Consider the following 18,565-nt stretch of genomic DNA (forward strand, 5'->3'; position numbering starts at 1 on the left):
ATAACTGTCAGTACAGTGTGTGAGCTGCAGTTTACAGAGCCTAGGCTGTGTATTAACACCAGATTTATTTTTCAGCACACACACAGTATGGACAGGTAGCTGATCGTGAGGAGATATTCACTGATTTTGAAGTCATTTTGTCAACAAGCGTTCTCAAGACTAGCTGACCCAACCTTTAAATTGCAGTCACGTCCACGGTTTCTTCTTGGATTTCAGATTGAATTTATTGAAATAATGAAAATGCAGGTCTCCGGCTTTTTGTTTAGGTTGGGGTGTAAGGTTTATATCAAGTTTAATAAATGTCACCCAGTCTTGCCTTGGCATCTCAGCAGGGTCCTTTACGAGCACAGAAAGAATAACAGAATGACACATCAGCTATTGTGTTGAGTCAGAGAAAATCAGGGACATAAACAATGGAGGGCTAGCTGCTAGGCCTTCCCACGGAAGCCCTACTCCGGTACTTTATTCCTAGCTTTAGATATAAACACAAACGCACACATACACATACACACACACACACACACACACACACGCACAAACGCACACACACAAACGCACACACACACACGCTGTAGATTTGCCTTTGAGTTTTTACTTCTTTATTAAAGAAGAACATGTTTTGTCCCTTGACTTCCTTTCAGTTTGCATATACTGTTTAACTTCCCGAAACTGCTTCATAATCAGTTGTAACTGACTCAATTTAAACTGCCCATAGATCTTTGTGAAGCAGCATATCCCTTTAAAGTCACCTACATGTGTTAAAGCAGTACAGTAATATTTATGTTATCAGTATTGTACTCTTACGTAGCGATACGCGATCCTTAGCATTGGTCTTTTTTCTTTATCGCTTAAACCCGCTCTCACACTTCCTCCTACTACCATGAGACACTGGATATGTTTTCTCTGCCCTCTCACGCTACCCTCATTCCAACCTGTGCTTTAACTGAATAGACAGACGGTCAGAGAGGAAGTTAATTGGCCATTATGTCGGAGGTCTTTGTACATGGCTCTCAGCACTTGAGATTAGTATGGCTAAGTGGTGCTTGTATAAACATGGATCCTTATCATTGACTGAGAGACTGTAGCCCTGTGTAATGGGCCCTTCACACCGGACTCAGTGACTCCACCCTTAAGCTCATCAGTACCACTGGCCTCTGCTGTGAATGAACAGACTTCTCGAGTTCCTGACTGCCTGTGTACACCTTTTCAGTTGCCTTCATTGCTCAATGTTAAAGTTAGCAAAAAAATAAAGATTCAGATAGTGTGAGCATACTGTATACTCACTTATAGAACAGAAGTTGTAGCATTTCCCCAGTATCCATGCTTGATACATTACAGAAAAGACACATTTATTATCAAAATAGATGGCAAAATACTGGTTGATTACGCACACACACACACACACACACACACACACACACACACACACACACACACACACACAGTAACTGTGTCATACAGTGTGCGGTGGAAGTTGTGGAATGGACTTAAAAAGAAAAAAGCCTTCTGTTGCTAGTCTCTGATCCCCATTAGCTCACTTTAGTTAGAGCATTCCTTTCTTCCTGCATTTCGTGTTCTACTTGCATTATTTTCGTTTCACTCTCTTCCTCTGTGGAAGTTGGAACACAAACCTTGGAAAAAGGAGGGAGCGAGGGTCGTGATTGGTACACTAACAGAGAGACCGGGAAGGTATATTTAGCTACAAAGAGAACAAGGGATAATTTAAAAAAAAAGCACTGGTGATTAATATTAAAGGATTTTTCGAGGTACATGGCTTTAACTTACTCTTCTTTGACCATGAGTGGTTTTGACAGTAGGGATATTATGCCCCAGCAGGGATAAATGGTAAACTTTAATCCTGCAAAAGAGCTGTTGAGCAAGGCACTGAATAACTCAACTCGTCCTTTCTGACATTCCAATGTGTAATGTACACAATCACCATCAGTATCGCATTAATTTGCTCATTTAACATGAACTTTTGTGAGGCATTATGGTTAGTTACTGCTTACTGAATGGCACCCTCTTGGCTCCTGCTGACTGTCTCATTATCAACTGATGGTGTGAGAGCACAGTCACACGGCTACAAAGAATGCCATACCCCATTCTAACTTCAAAGTTAAATAAGTGCCCCAATTTTTTTGTTATTACATCACCAGCACCCAGTCCCTAGCTTCAGAGCCACTTCCCCTCCAAATAATGTATGAAGATATATTTAAATGTATATTTGATTTGTCGTGTAATGGCCAGGGCCAGGGCGTCTTAGAGTAACATTACTTATTTAGGGCGCACTCACACTAGTGCCGTTTGCCTGTTCCGTGCTCAGCACGATTCAGCACGATTCCCCCCCCTCCCCACTCCCCCCGCAGGCCCGTGCTCACACTGCTCGTGGCCTGGGCATACTTGCACCGTGCGCGTTTAGGATTTGGAGCGTAGTCTACTTGTAGGCTATACGACTGTTTGTGAATATTTTCATCCGGCCAAATTTGCATCAAATATTCCACTTCCACATTAGAGCAACGAGAATCCTTAAGCTATTGTTTTTTTAAATGTAGCCTTGACGTAATAGGTCGCGGTGGACAGTCTCATATTTGTGCAGCACGCTGTTTATTATTAATATAACGGCCCGTCATCAGACCATAGGCTATGTATCCGGATGGTTTTGTACACATCGATCGCTCCATCAAATCCAAGTCAGAACTTTTTGTATGGGCAGAGATCGTTTTTTTAAGTGTCTTTATAAAGTTTCTTGTTAAACCTTAGCGTAGGCTACTGTTTCCTTATCACCGGGCCGCGGTGTGTTGTTTTGGGTGCGTCTCCACCGCCATGCGTAAATGCAGTTATGACAGCTGACGGGAGGAAAAAGAAAAAAAATCATCTGACGAACGTGAGTAAACACGAAAACATTTTTGCTTTGCTTTCTGAGCCGACCTAATTAGCTCTCTCCCTCTTTTATTAGCCCACACCTAGGCCTACACACACGTTAATTCTCACACATTATAGCTACAAGTCCAAGTGGTGGGCAATTCTGGTGCCGACTAGTAAGGCAGCGGACGTTAACGGACAATGCATCCTTAATAAATTCACGTCAGGAACGCCGCCTGTGCGCTTGCTTGTGCGCGTGTCATCTCATTAGCATCTGTACTTTGGCCACGGCACACCTCTCCCAGGTGTGCCGTGGCCAAGGGGCTGTTCCGTGCTGGAATACAGTTGGCGTGGTCACACTAGCCAAACGTTCTAGACTTTAGTATGCTAATGAGCTTTGGCACGGGGCCGTGGCACTAGTGTGAGTGGGCCCTTAGAGTCTGTTTGCCCCCCTTAATACACTGATCATCAATAATTTAACCAAGGGTGATTAATCTTTGCTAGTTAAGACTCCAATCTGGATTGTATGCTGGTGTGTGTGTGTGTGTGTGTGTGTGTGTGTGTGTGTGTGTGTGTGTGTGTGTGTGTGTGTGTGTGTGTGTGTGTGTGTGTGTGTGTGCGTGCGTGTGCGTGTGTGCGCACCTGTGAAACTAATGACATTCACATCAGCAATAGCAGTACTTTGTGCTTAGTTATATTCAGATAAGTCAGCTATGGCGGTAAATATTGTACACATCATACAGTACCTGCGTAGCATCAGCATGTTAGCATTGTCACTTCTTGCTGACATTAGCATTTAGCATTTCAAAGCATCACTGTGCCTAAGTACAGTCTAGCATGGTTGAACACTCTTGTTGTAGTTGTGTTCTTTTCCCCTCCAGTGACACCATTCAGCCCAAATGAGATTACATAAATGTTTGCAGGAGGACAGAGTGCACACGCACAGCAAACAATAATAAATCCCCCGAGTTTTGGTGTTGATAGCTCTATACATACTTCTACTGCTCTCCATTTTAGCCATCCATTTGAGATGATGTTTTTTTTAATGTCATTTGAGGTGTGTTGATGAAAGCTAAACACCATCTCATTATCCTACTGTACCGCGTTTCAGTCTTTGGTTATTTTTCCATTAAACAACCCCTCTATTGACATCACCCTGACATACGCCAGTGTTATAGGCTTTTTACTTTTTTAGAACAGAGGGAGATTTTTTTGTGTAATTTGTCACAATAAAATTGTTTTCAACAAGTAACTGGCAATGAACCTAACTGTATTAGTTCCACAATGTGTTATGGCAGAATTGCAATTGTTATATTTGCTTAACAGAAAACTCATATTGTAAATTAAATATGATGAAAAACAGCAATCTTTCTATTTCTCTGTATTTGTATTGTTAGTGGTATGCATCTTAGACTAGGGCAACACAAGTGTTTGCTCTTCATGTTCAAAATTGATTTAAATTTGGAACGGAAACGGCAGCCACTGGGAGAGATGTACAGCGTGTACTGGAGAAGAGAACACTCTGTGCCACCACCAGTAATTCATTCTGCCCGTTACTATAAATCTAAACAATGTGAACACTGGCCACTGCTGGGCCTCTATGGAAATGTGTTTCCCCCCAGTAGTGTCTACTTAAGCATCTTGTAGATTCACTCCCTGATCTTTTTGTCTGCCCTCTCTTCGCCCCTCCCTTCTCCTCTGTCTCATTGATAGGAGTCTCCTCAGGACAGCGCCATCACCAGGGACATTAACAGGACATTCCCGGCTCATGACTACTTCAAAGACACTGGAGGAGATGGACAAGACTCCCTCTACAAGATCTGCAAGGTGGGACCCACACACACAACCCCCTCCCACACACACACACACACACACACACACACACACACACACACACACACACACACACACACACACACACACACACACACACACACACACACACACACACACACACACACACACACACACACACACACACACACGTGCAAGACAATGTTTCAATTATTTAGTCAGCACAGGGCATTACAGAGCCAGTCAAAAATGAAAAATAAAAACTGCTCAGTGCAGCAAAGCTTCAGAAAAACAGCTACAGGGGACTGTATGCCATAAGATATGTAACCCCTTTGTAGGCCACTGCAGATCAGCTGCAGATCAGCTGCAGTTATACATCTGCAGCTTGTATTCCCGTCTGCATTAAGAATTTAATTTAAATGCAAAATATATATTTATTTCTATCTTTACTGTAATTTGTCACGGTGTTTCATCTGTATTACACAGTTGCTTTGCAACCTTTTGTAGGAAGGTATTTTGTGGAATGTTCATGAAGTTAGCATTGAGAGAATCTACACAATGCACTAACATGAAAACAAACAAACAGTATTTGATTGCAGTGAAGAACTGGCTAATTAACACCATACCACCTCTGTTATATACAACCTCAGGATTAATACCATACTCCATTGTTTTTGCAACTTTAACTGAAGACATTTGATCATCCTTCAGAGGAAAAAAAAAGGTTTTTGTAACATTGGTGTTAGTGTTTGAACCCACTTGAAAGGCATGTGAAACAGAGTGCTGTTTCCCTGCAATACAGTGTAATTACTGTTTAAATGACTTGTTTTACAATACAGTAGGTTTGCAGACCTGTAGTGAGAGCTGTCAGAGCTAAACCCAAATGATCATTAATTAACTCAACTGCCTCTGTGCTTTTGGGTGGTTCAGCGAGTTCGTAACAGCCACCGCCTGTCTAGAAAAGCTATATCGTAAGTTTCAGATCGAACGAAAACACACACACTCGCACACACTCAGACACACACGCACGCACACACACGCGCACACACACGCACACACTAGACTCCACTGTAATCAGTCCTGCTGCGACACTGACATGTGACACAGCGGCATACACAAACACACACAAACACACAGACACACAAATGGTCTGGCTGCAGTTAGTTCAAAGTTTCTTATTTTTTTATTTTATGCATTATGTATAACTCAGGTGAGGGCATCCATCTCTTTCCCAGACAAATAACCTCCTCAGGTGTGTTTTGAATAATTCAGTTGGCCCTCCCTTTCCTCTCTGTGTGGATTGATCCACACTTTTTCCATTTAACTTGAACTCATTATTTGTGTTTGTAGCTCAGTAGGCCACTACAGGCCTTGTCTAAACCCCCCCCCCCCCTCATTATTACTCCATTTCCCCTATAACAACATCTTTGTCCAACCATTTCCTTTCCAATTCTTTGTAATTTTCCTTTCCTCTCCATCTTTTCAATGTTTTTTTCTCACTATCATTTTTCCCTTTTCTCTCCATCCCTCACTCCAGGTTTTCTAGATTTTCCAATACCAGTAATCTTAAAAGAAATGAATAAAAATAACCAGACATTTCTTAAGACAGCTTTTACAACATAACTAAAGCTCTTTAACTAAATATTTACTGTACTTTGACAGATATGATGGTGGGTACACAATGGTAGTCTTTATTTTTTATTTCTCAACTTCTCTTGTTTAATAGAAACAGGTGTTAAGCTTCCAGGGAACTGAAGCTTGAGCCATATTGGCGTCTTTCTCTCTACCTGTCAAATACAAGTTCAACTTTTACGGATACTAAACTCTCCTCGGAGCTTGTCTGCCAACTACCAAGGAAATTGTTTAAATTACGCACAATTATTTATTTATTTTTTGCCTAGTTTCCACCATCAGCCCTCCATCTCTCTCACTCATTACATTATATCATTGTGTACATCCTTTGTGGGAATCATGAATATAATATAATGTCGTTTTTCAGTTGCATGGTTATAGCAAAGTACGTTCTGATCATTTCTCTTTCCCTCACCAATGTTTGAATTGACTGTGAAAGCTATTTGCTAACTGTGTTCCTCCTCTCCTTCAGGCGTACTCTGTTTACGATGAGGAGATTGGCTACTGCCAGGGACAGTCCTTCCTGGCTGCTGTGCTGCTGCTGCACGTGAGTTCACATTATCAGCAGGGACCCACACACAGATCCCAAGTATTCAAACAAACCTCGAGAGCAGAGAGGGAGACTGTTTTGTTTTGATTTGACACGGGTATCTTTTTGGTATTTTTTGCAATGCCGAAGGGATTGGCCCGGCTTGTTTTCAATGTCTTTAACCCTTCGGCCACATTGGATTAAGTGTTGGATTCGATATGCATGATGTACTGTTGCTCAATGAAATAAGAACATTTCAGATACAAGAGGGGCATCTGTGGAATACTGACATTTTGTCTTTTTTATAAATGATGTATAATATGCTTGTGTTGCATCTGCCACCTCTGGACTGTTTTGCAGTTCAGGCACATGTCAACGCTACCACCTAGTGGACAAACAATGTCAATGTCTTCTCTTAGATGAGGGGAGAGACGTGTGCAAATGATATCACTATTGAGACATAGAACAAGTTCAGATAGCTTATTAATCGGGGGAAGTCGTGAAGTAAAATGATTGTTATTTTAGTCTTATATTAAATATGTATAATTAGGATATAACTTGGCATGAGGTATTAAACTAAAATAATAACTTGTTCTTCAGATGCCAGAGGAGCAAGCTTTCAGTGTGCTGGTCAAGATCATGTTTGATTACGGGCTCAGGGACCTTTTCAAGCAGAACTTTGAAGATCTGCACTGCAAGTTCTTCCAACTGGAGAGACTCATGCAGGTATGTGTGTGTGTGTGTTGCAATCGTAGATCCAAAGTTTTTTTTTTCTTCTAGATAGCCACCATAGCAGTGGTCACCTGAAACATTATCAGACTATAATGTGTGTTAGTTGGCGTAAACAACTGACCAGAAGTACATTTTTCCTTCTTATTGTTTTCCTTTTTTCTTCATTAAATCTTTTCATTTCTCTGTCTGTGAATTCTCTCTTTCTTTCCGAAACAGGAATATTTACCAGACCTGTACAACCATTTCCTGAATGTGGGTCTGGAGGCTCACATGTACGCCTCCCAGTGGTTCCTCACCCTCTTCACCGCCAAGTTCCCTCTTTACATGGTCTTCCATATCATCGACCTGCTACTGTGTGAGGTTGGTAGTAATACAAAAAAACACTAAACACAAAGACATAAGTTCGCAATTCAAACTGGGCTGCAATTCACACATACCTTCAAATAACCAAATTTTACTTTTTGCTCTCAACCATTTAAGTTAATAAGATGTTGCTTTTTATGTACACACAATCCAAAGACTAACCATTTTTTCTACACGTAAACAATGACAAAGAAATGAAAAAATAAAAACATTAGTACTTAAAGCTGGGGTATGTGATTTCTGATTGGTCAAAATGAGCATGAGCTGTACACTTTGACCAATCAGAGCGAGGCTCCGATTCTCTGTTCTTATTGGCTGTTGGGACTGTCCATTCACTTTGGCACGACTTTGTTGGTGTAGAGCGTGTCAGGGAGGGACCAAAGAGAACAAGTGGAGCGGTTGAGGTATTTGGATTTGAATCTCTATCCCAGCTGCCATTTTCTCCCCAAATCCTCCACCCCAGCTTTAATGGAACCCTTTTTCTATGACACTCCAAACTGTTTCCAACGTGAAAGACTCAGAGAGCTTAGGAGAAAGAATGTAGGACCCAAATACAGAGAAGAGAAACCTGCCTCAAATCAGACACCACCTCAGACTGAAGGTGAAGATGGATCCCTCATCAGCATGGTGGTCCAAGCCAAGACTACTGGAGTGTCTCTGGATGTGTTTAAGTTGGAGAGCTAAATCCCCACAACCTTCTGTAGTTTCTCAAGTTCTGTCTGCAAGAAAGAATAGGGGACACATGCACATTTGAAAAAGACAAAAAATAACAGTAAAGGAAGTAGCACTAAAATAATGAGTCTGCATATAGTTTGCACTGTTTTTTGCACACACCAACAGTTAAATCCATATATTATGATAATTTATTTGAACCAACAGTGAGTGAATTCCTCAACACACCATAAATCTAAAAAAATGTGTATTTCATTTTTCAGGGCATCAGTGTGATCTTCAATGTAGCTTTGGCACTTCTGAAGGTAATGTAGCCCACACACATACAGTATACTGTCCGTATATACCTGCATACTAGTGCATGTAACTTTGTGTAAATGGCCACCTAATGTACTTTCCCCTTCCATATCCTTCTTTTACCTCAGACATCAAAAGACGATCTGATTGCGACAGACTTCGAGGGTGCACTCAAATTCTTTCGTGTCCCGGTCCCAAAGAGGTACCGGTCTGAGGAAAATGCAAAGAAGCTGATGGAGCTAGCCTGTAGCATGAAGGTAAGTTTAGAGTGCAGACAATTATTCTGAGTCTCAGTTCACTATAAGCACACACTCTGTGTTCTTTTCAAAAGGTTCTTAGTAACCTGGCTGTATGAATGTTGAATGTCTCTGTATTTGGTCAAATGAGTGGTCTTCAAAAGGATTTTTTTTTTTAACTCAAAAAGTAATAGATGTTTCATTTTGGAAAACCAATAAAACAAAAGTATGTTCATTAGATCCCGGAGTTAAGATGTATTGTAATGGACTGAATGAATGGATAAAAAAATATGGAGTCACGCAGTGCTACATAAATACCACTAGGGGACGCTTTTGAACTTGAAATTAAGTTTAACAGATGCAATGAACACACACACAGACGCACACCTCTCGTTTGTCTCATAAACACACACACACACACACACACACACACACACACACACACACACACACACACACACACACACACTAACAAACACTAACACACACACACACTAACACACTAACACCTGTGTCCTGACCTGTTTTCAACCGCCTGGCCCAGTTTGGAGGGCCTGACTATGAAGTTAACTTTGGGCAGTGATATTTATTAGCACAAACTCTGTGAAGGGGAAAGCATGCAGAGAATTCTTTTTTGTTTCCAGTTAGGCAGGCGAGCAGAAGAGAGAGAGAGAGAGAGAGACACAATAAGTTTATCCAACAGAAACAAAATCCAGCGGAACAACTAATTAACAGGCAACTGGATTGGGATGATATTTCAGTATTTATCTAAAAGGCATCCCTGGGCTGATGAGGCCTCTCATATGGGAGGCAAAACCGCTATAAAGGCACACTTATATATTTTTGTCTTTGAGTTTGACTTGTGTATATGCTTTGTGACCATTTAAATAGAATACCTTAAAGGGGAAGTAAGTAAGCGATATGTTTTTGTTAATATATGTGTTAAATCACTCTATGTTCATAACACAGGTCTCCCAGTCATTCAGCTTTGCAGTAATTGCCAGTTAAAATTTGGAGTATCCCGCTCGTTTTATCCAATCAGGAGACAGAGCACTATAAAGAGCCGGGTCTCTGTGCCCGTGAACAATGACTCGCTGCTCTCCATCGAGGTACTATCTGAAGAAGATGGCTGTACGTTCATGTGGTGGTAATGTAGGGGTGAGCGAGGGGACTGCTAACTGCAGTCACTGACAGGAAGTTAGCTAAAAGGACCATTTCACTTACTGCTCCTTTAATGTAGTTACCATCATGGAAACCTACTGACCCACCTTTGTACTACATGCTGCTATAAGAAGTTATTTCCGGCACAATTTTTGGGAAGAGAAAATCATTTTAAAACGCACTATGGCAAATTGACTTCAGTGAGTATTGTAATGTTGTAGCTGGAAAATGAGATCAGAGACTAGGTAGGCTGATCTGAAGCAATGGATAACACTATTGGGGGGATTAACTGACCAGATTACGGATGTCCTCATTGACTGATGATATGCAGTTATCTGGAGCACAAATCTTTCTGGGTTGGCAGGTGCTCTAAATGTATTGCCCCATTTTAGCCCCAGATTTGCCAGGTGTCTCGGATATCTCATATAGATTTTTTGATTATTACATTGGAATGACCTAACCTGGGGGGACGTATTTCATGATAATTTTGACGATATAAAGGCAGTAAAAATGATAGAGAGCTTTATTGGTTACATGGATTTCTGAAAATAGATTTTATACGTGTATGCCAGAGGTGAGCATCTAGCATCCTGGTCTGTGACGGTTTGAACCACTGTCTATTCCTCTGCTTTAACACCCCGATGGTGGAATAAGCAAAATCTAAAAGCAGAACAACGATTATAGTGATCGTAACACAAGAACAGGAGGCACGAAGAGGGAGTATCTATATTTTAACTACAGTGCGGAAATTGTAATGAGAACTATTGTATGTCTACAAATGATGTCTGTACTTGAGAGGCAGGGGTTTGTCTGTGTTCCTAATCGCTTGTCTGAGAAGTTACACCTGGAGACCCAGCTGTCTGTCAAGGCTGCCAGAGAACGCAGAAAAAAAGAATGAGACATGCCCTGGATGGATGACCCCTTGTACCTTTTCTTCCTGATGTCTCTCCTATTTACAGACAAACACACACACACACAAACACACACACACACACACACACACACACACGCACACACACACTCGCGCGCAGAGACACACTTAGAGCAGGACAGCATATGGGTCATGCTGTCCCAGTTCTGCCACCATCATTAGGTGATGAGTGCTGGGAGATTTGGGATCATCAGGTATACGAGAAGCGTAATACTAAAGCTCAGATTGTACCATACACATGCAGGCATGTACGCAAAGACAACTGTGCATTGATGTTTCAAACGCAATTGGTCTAGATGCATGAATTAGTTTGGAAACAATATTTGTCCTCTCTGTTATGCTGAAAATCAGGAACATAGTGCTCATTGTATGGTAGCTGTCAAAGCCAAATGTAAGGCGGTGGCTGGGCAGTGAAAGGCCTGTTGATGATACTGCTGTGTGTGTGTGTGTGTGTGTGTGTGTGTGTGTGTGTGTGTGTGTGTGTGTGTGTGTGTGTGTGTGTGTGTGTGTGTGTGTGTGTGTGTGTGTGTGTGTGTGTGTGTGTGTGTGTGTGTGTGTCTGTGTCTCTCTCTCTAGGCATGAATGTTACTTGTAAGTTTGTGTTAAATGGGACACTGTTTCACTATATCGGGTGATCAGCAGTGAACCACTGGTACTGAACTTTGTATACTAAATATTGTGTTTCACTTTCCTTAAGAAAACACACAGAAAAACGAGACAAGATCTACAAAAGTGTGAAACGCGTAAAATACAATGTAACTTTATTAGAAAGGACAATATTTGCTCAATCAGCCATTTCAGTTCTTCAGGGAACATTCTGTCCCATTAATGTGCTTGTTCGCTGTTACGGCCTCATTTCTAAATGCTATGATTTTTTTATTTCTGCATATTGAAGCAGTTTCCGGCATCAATGTCAACACTTTAAAAAAAAACTTGTACTGTAGACTGTGTGAACAGTGATACACTAGTAGCAAACTAGGCCTGTAATCCCTTCATATGTTCTGAAACATATTGTTCAAATGATGGACTGAACACCACAGTCAAGAAAATAAATATAGATCTTGGGTCGTTGTTTACATAGGATTGAGAAAGATGCTCCTCTGGCAGCCACCTTTAGCGCACAAGCTCAAAAAACCTACCGGTACTGTGCTAGTTTATATATACAGTATATATATTTGTATTGTGTGTATCATTGCAGTAGTTATTAGTGTAATTCTTGGTATGTGTGATACAGTTAAAGATGTAATTTTGTTTCTGCTCTTGCCGGCCAACAGATCAGCCAGAAGAAGCTGAAGAAATTTGAGAAGGAGTACCACACCATAAGAGAGCAGCAGGAGCAACAGGAGGCACCTATTGAGCGATATGAGGTAAACATTAGCACATTTCAAGCAAAAAAACAACAACCAAAAAACAATATTTATACTGTATATAGCGCCAATGATTTCTCAATACATTTAAAATACACTTCATATTATTCTTCTTTAAATCAAACATGTAACTAGTATCCATTTGATCTCATCTCACAACACTGCAGCTCTTCGGTATAGAGTATGTACTATTGTGTTACTACAAGATAGGTTTAAAAACAAGCACCATTTTCTGACACCGAACAGAATGAATCTCTCTTTATACTGTAGACCTTGACAGCCCTTGGAAAAACTACATGGCACCAAACAAGCTATTAATTGTACAATGCCATAAGTCATCTCAAGGGTATGGGTTGGCTGCATACGGTACAAGATCATCAATTACAGTGACTGAACTTCTGCGTTGTTTGCTCTTTAAAGAAAAATGCTTCGAACAAGCAAACACCATTTTTAGATTTTCAAAAAGAGCTAGTCTGAGTGTTCTTTTCACACACTCAAACATTAAGACACAACTTGATAACATTAACTACAGGTAGATACAGTATTGTGATGAATATAAATAATTTCATCTTTCAACAGACCAATGAGTTTACATCTGAGTTACTGACATTCATCCTATTTGAGCAAACACAGCAGGGTTTCAGAAATGACTTATTATCATTTGACTTTTTTTCTTCTTTTTTTCCCCCAGCATAAACACATGTCATATTGGAATATTTTATTTGAAACATGCAAATGGAAATTGATTAGTTGAATTAATGAACCATGAAAAACAAACAAAATACCCTACTCTTTAAATTTAAACGTAGCCCTGCTTTTCCAATATTTTTTTTTTGTAGTAAGACCTCTCCGCATTTTGTAACATCATCCCCTTAACTCTTCTGCTTGTCATCACTGGGAATTTTTTCTTCAGTTTGCTGTCAGTTGCTGTTAATGATGTACAACCAGTTTATGCCCTGTTAAACATTACAGACAACTGAAGCTTTCACCTGATCGCAGTCGACTTTTACACCCACACAAATTTTGTTGCATTACTGAACCAGGAACACAATGCTTACCCATTCATTTGCAACTCTTTCATGATAAACTCCTTTTTCCATCTCTTTCACTTTCCTCTTCCTCTTTTATGCTCTTCTCACTTCTCTTCGTTCATATGCCCCTCTGTTTTGCTGACCACACTGTTTTTCTTGTTTCATTATTTGTTGTTTTGTCTTTTTCTGTCTCTCTCTCTCTTCTTTTTCTCTCTCTTTTCTTCCTTTTCTCATCTCTCTCTCTCTCTATCTCTTCCCCCACTCCGTCCGTCCAGAGGGAGAACCGTCGCTTGCAGGAGGCTAACATGCGTCTGGAGCAGGAGAATGACGACCTGGCACATGAACTAGTCAGCAGCAAGATAGCCCTGCGCAAAGACCTCGACAACGTGAGCCAAAGAGAAAGAATATGTTTATATAATATGATTGTGTGTGTGTGTGTGTGTGTGTGTGTGTGTGTGTGTGTGTGTGTGTGAATATGTTCACTAAAATGTCACTTGTCACTCACCAGAAGCAACTGTGAAGTATACAGTGTGTGGCAACAATTGTGAAATAACTGAAATATCATGATGAGGCAGAGTGAAAGGGTGTTTTTGCAAAAGAGGCATTCTTGATTAACACAGCCTTCAAATGTGTGTGTGTGTGTGTGTGTGTGTGTGTGTGTGTGTGTGTGTGTGTGTGTGTGTGTGTGTGTGTGTGTGTGTGTGTGTGTGTGTGTGTGTGTGTGTGTGTGTGTGTGTGTGTGTGTGTGTGTGTGTGGCAGGGGTATGGCATGCACATTTTTTGAGATGGTAGAGAGAAAACTAACTGGAAAGTAGTGCAAATCTAACTTTCAACTACCTTACCAACATTGTGTTATTTTCTTGTGTGTGTATGTGTTTCATGTGTGTGTCAGGCTGAGGAGAAAGCAGACATACTGAATAAAGAGTTGCTGCTGACCAAACAGAAACTAGTGGATTCTGAAGACGAGAAGAGACGACTGGAGGAAGAGTCTGCACAGGTTAGAGCCACTCTTCTGCCTTACGTCTATACTTTAGACATATCAGTCCAGCTTTTCTTCATTTAAAAAATGTATTTAAAAAAAAAGGGTCGCTCCATCATACATAATTTCTGTAAAGACACGTACCCTGTGTTCTAATACCCATACGTTCTGCTATTTAGTATGGTAGAAAAAAATATTTAGGGTGTCCCGATTCTTGTGGTCAGATTTAGTATGCTTGAAAATACCCGAATGTCTACTACATCCGTTTAAATCAGCATGCTATTTCGGCGATTCTGATCCACAATCCAGTGCGCACCGAAAGTGACGTCACATGGACGGAGCCTCCTTATGAAAACAACCGGGGATGCGAAGGATATAAAAGCAAGATCAAGACGCAATGTTATGCTGAAATAGATAAGTCAAAAAATCCCAGTTGTATGCCTACTGCATGCTAACTAGATTATATTTATGGTCAGATGTAGTATGTGGAAAAGAAAAAGGAAAGAGTATGCGATTTGGAATGCAGCCCTACTCTTCAAAGTCAAATGTCAAAGGATAGCACTTCCTCTTTCAGGTTGATTTTCTCTAGTTCAATGAAGTGTCCTTCCGAGACAGAGGACAGACCTGCTTCACTCGGTGCCCATGTGTGTTTACCACTGTCCTCCAAATGTCTCCTGTCTTCCTGAGTGTGTAGTTGTAGCTGTGAGTGATTTATGTGCTTTCCTAGAGGTTGTATAGAATGTGCAACCTTGCCCTATAGCTTCAGGTCTACCATTACCATTGTCTGTCTTCTTCTTCACTTGTCACGGCAGACACACAGTCTCTAGGGGCCCTGGAGACCTTCTGTCCTTGGTCTCTGCCCTCCAATAGCCTACCAGTTAATTTGTGTGTGTGTGTGTGTGTGTGTGTGTGTGTGTGTGTATGTGTGTGTGTGTGTGTGTGTGTGTCTGTCTGTCTGTCTTTCCACAGTTGAAGGAGATGTGCAGACGAGAGCTTGACAAGTCTGAATCTGAGATCAAGAAGAACGGCTCCATCATTGGAGAATATAAGCAGGTATGTACCGTGTATCTGAAAATTTCTTTAGAATGGATTGCGTGTACAGTAATCATTTAGTCCTACAGCCTTGTTAATACCTTCCAGTTTGCATACACAGAACCACAGCATTGTGTTTCAATCAAATTACCGAGTGTTGGAGTAAACTGTGGCAGACTCACCCCAGTTTCCTTTAACCTATTTTTTGAACACTTAAAATTAGTGATTTTTCCAACATCATAACCTCACATATTTCCACAAACATTGATCAAATCTTACTGATTTTCCTTCATAAATCTATTGCAAAGTGTTATATATCTTATATGTTAAATATCTTGAAAAGTGTTTGTGTTCATACCTCTCCTATGAAATACAATATGTTCTCTGCTGTAAGTTACCATACAATAAAAATACTATGAGCCACTGTTGTAATGATAGTTATCCATATTTGTAGGGCAAAAAAAAGAGTGCTCCTCACAAAACCAGGCATTAAAAAAACAAACTGTGTCCGAATTCAGATGGCAAACTATAAAAAAACATGTCAATAAATTATATTAAAATGAATAAGATAAATTAATGATGAAATAAGTATGACAATGACCAACTACAGGCATGTCCATATATAGCTAAATGGCCTGAAATATAGCAAGCAGGTAGTCAGGCCTTTAAGAACCTTAAAATGAACATGATTAACAATCAAATCAATCCTTAAACCTTGGAGCTAGTATGAAGACACAGAAATAGGTGTTGACTTGTCAGACCTCTCAGTTGATGCTGCCTGTTTTTTTTTCCAGCAGCAGGAAGTCAACTTGACGCACATTATTTCAGTTGGAAATATCTGCATAGCAGCAAGTAATGTCCTGAAGGGTTGGTACTTTATTAGTCAGAGCACACAATTAATGAATGAGGGATTTATTTATTTTTTGCAATACACTGCTTCCACTGAGAATCATCTCTTATTCTGATCCTTTCATATTGTAAGTAGGCCAAGCCAAGCATGTGGAATGAATGAATGGATATGATTTGTCAGATTTCTGTTCGTGTGGGTTCTAGTTTTGTTTTTCTCATACCAAAACTCAGGATGCTTTTGGAGTGAGCCATTGAGCACCTCTCTTCCACGTATCTCTTCTTATTTGTCTTTTCAGAAGTTATGAATATTTGAAAATAAAATGATTGCTATCTTTTTTTTTAAATGGCTCATCTAGTTTGTAAAGCATAAACATCTATTCTAACAAACTGCCCCTAAGCTGAACACAGGGTCTTTTGATGACTGAGCCTGTGAGCACCTTTTGAGTTTTTCCGCTTCTCCGAATTCCGCTAACAGTGATTTTTTTTCATCCGTTCAGATCTCATCCTGTCACTAAATGCTTAATATAAACCTTCCCAGATCTAGTACCATTACCATCATCAGCACAAAGACATTATGCAACAATCCAGCCCCCTGTCTCTCCCTGTTTGGGCCCAGACAGAAATAGCAGGACTCATTTAGAAACAGACCTCAACCTCACCTGAGTCTAAAAATATTGACAGCGGATCTGAAAAAATAATGACAGGAGCTATCATAAAGCAGAGGGGATTTGATGGGTATGTGCGTGTGTGTGCCTGTGTGTGTATTATGGGTGAAAGCATCCTTCAAGTGTCCATCATGCAGCGGAGAACTGTGCTGAGCCGAGCTAAGTGTGAATATGGGGCTTTGACAAAAAATAGTTATTTTTGTGACAGGGAGGAAGGCAGTGATCGATGGAGAGAGAGAGAGGGAGAAAATGAACACACGTCTCCAGCAGAAGAGAGAGAGGGGAAGAGGGAGGACAGCAGCATTCAGTCCTGTGGGATTGACATGTCGAGGACTGCCCCAAAATAGCCTGAGTTGTTTTTTTCAACCCAAATAACTCAAATTATTCTTCAAATAGCATTTTCCCCCTCTTTCAGTGGCTGTGAATGCCACGTTTTTTTTGTTGTTGAGGGATTAGAGCCAAAAAAATAGAAAAGCTTTGTGTGCTAATTGCCCCTCCAGCCCACGAGGACAGAGAGATGTCTGTTAATGGTGAAGCTAAAAACAGTGTGGAGTGGTGTGTTGTAATCCCTACTCCTGTATGAGCAGAGCTAGTGTATATGCACTCAGAGTAAGCAGCTACGTGCCAGGTACAGCAGGACACATGTGCCTGTGTCTCTGAGGCCCTGTTAGCATTAGATTCAGATCTACTTACAGTTTAAAAATAGTTTTTTAAAATAGTTTGACCCTGGACAAAACATTTTTATTTTCCCACATTAAGCTTCTAGTTCTAAGCGCTATACAACAATGTGTTTAAGCAATTCAAATTTGAAGTGCTTACAATAAGCCCATTGTACGCAGGCTACTGTAAGCGTGCATGCATTATTGACCAAGAAAACAAAAATTGCCCAAGGCGGTAAAGATACAGCGGGACCACATGAATTATTGAGTAAATATATTTAGAGCAAATGAGGCCAAGTTTGTTCAGTAAAACTACAAAAATGGCCAATTGAGCATGAACTTATCAGTAGATCGCAACAAGCACTTTCTAGTGTGTGATACAACAGTGTCGAATCACCAAAACAATAATGAATAAAAAATGACCCTGTTCATTCTGCTATGTTAATACAATTAAATAAGGAGTCTTGTCTGTCATCTTACGTCCCAGCAGAACACACTGTCTTCTCCACAATTTCCCTATTTGGCCCATTTAATAAAAAAAGCTATAATGCGTAACTTTTTCATATAAATGATTGTCGGTTACATTCAAGCCATCGCCAAACGAGTCGACACAAAGATGAGTATGCCTATCAGCTCCACAAAAGACTCTCTGTATTTCTCAGTATGGCAGCGTTTACAAACTGGTGTCTCGCCCTGACACTGGCGCAGGAGCTCAGAAAAAATCCCAAGAAGCGCCCAAGAAATGTTTCAGTCTTTGATTCTACTGCCAAGAAA

At 40.6% G+C, this 18,565-nt stretch overlaps 1 protein-coding gene across 3 annotated transcripts in view; it reads left to right on the forward strand.

Moving 5' to 3' along the window:
- rabgap1 (RAB GTPase activating protein 1) overlaps positions 1-18,565 on the forward strand; it is a 77,298-nt gene that overhangs the window by 49,822 nt on the left and 8,911 nt on the right. For all 3 annotated transcript variants that reach the window (XM_080046961.1, XM_080046959.1, XM_080046960.1), the window contains 10 exons: positions 4,576-4,689; positions 6,761-6,835; positions 7,418-7,543; positions 7,766-7,909; positions 8,848-8,889; positions 9,010-9,138; positions 12,484-12,576; positions 13,883-13,993; positions 14,500-14,604; positions 15,556-15,639. In XM_080046961.1, the coding sequence (XP_079903087.1) occupies positions 4,576-4,689; positions 6,761-6,835; positions 7,418-7,543; positions 7,766-7,909; positions 8,848-8,889; positions 9,010-9,138; positions 12,484-12,576; positions 13,883-13,993; positions 14,500-14,604; positions 15,556-15,639 (1,023 nt within the window). The remainder of the gene's footprint in view (positions 1-4,575; positions 4,690-6,760; positions 6,836-7,417; positions 7,544-7,765; positions 7,910-8,847; positions 8,890-9,009; positions 9,139-12,483; positions 12,577-13,882; positions 13,994-14,499; positions 14,605-15,555; positions 15,640-18,565) is intronic.

This window comes from Ammodytes marinus (assembly GCF_949987685.1).
Source record: "Ammodytes marinus genome assembly, chromosome: 18".
Taxonomy (NCBI): domain Eukaryota; kingdom Metazoa; phylum Chordata; class Actinopteri; order Uranoscopiformes; family Ammodytidae; genus Ammodytes; species Ammodytes marinus.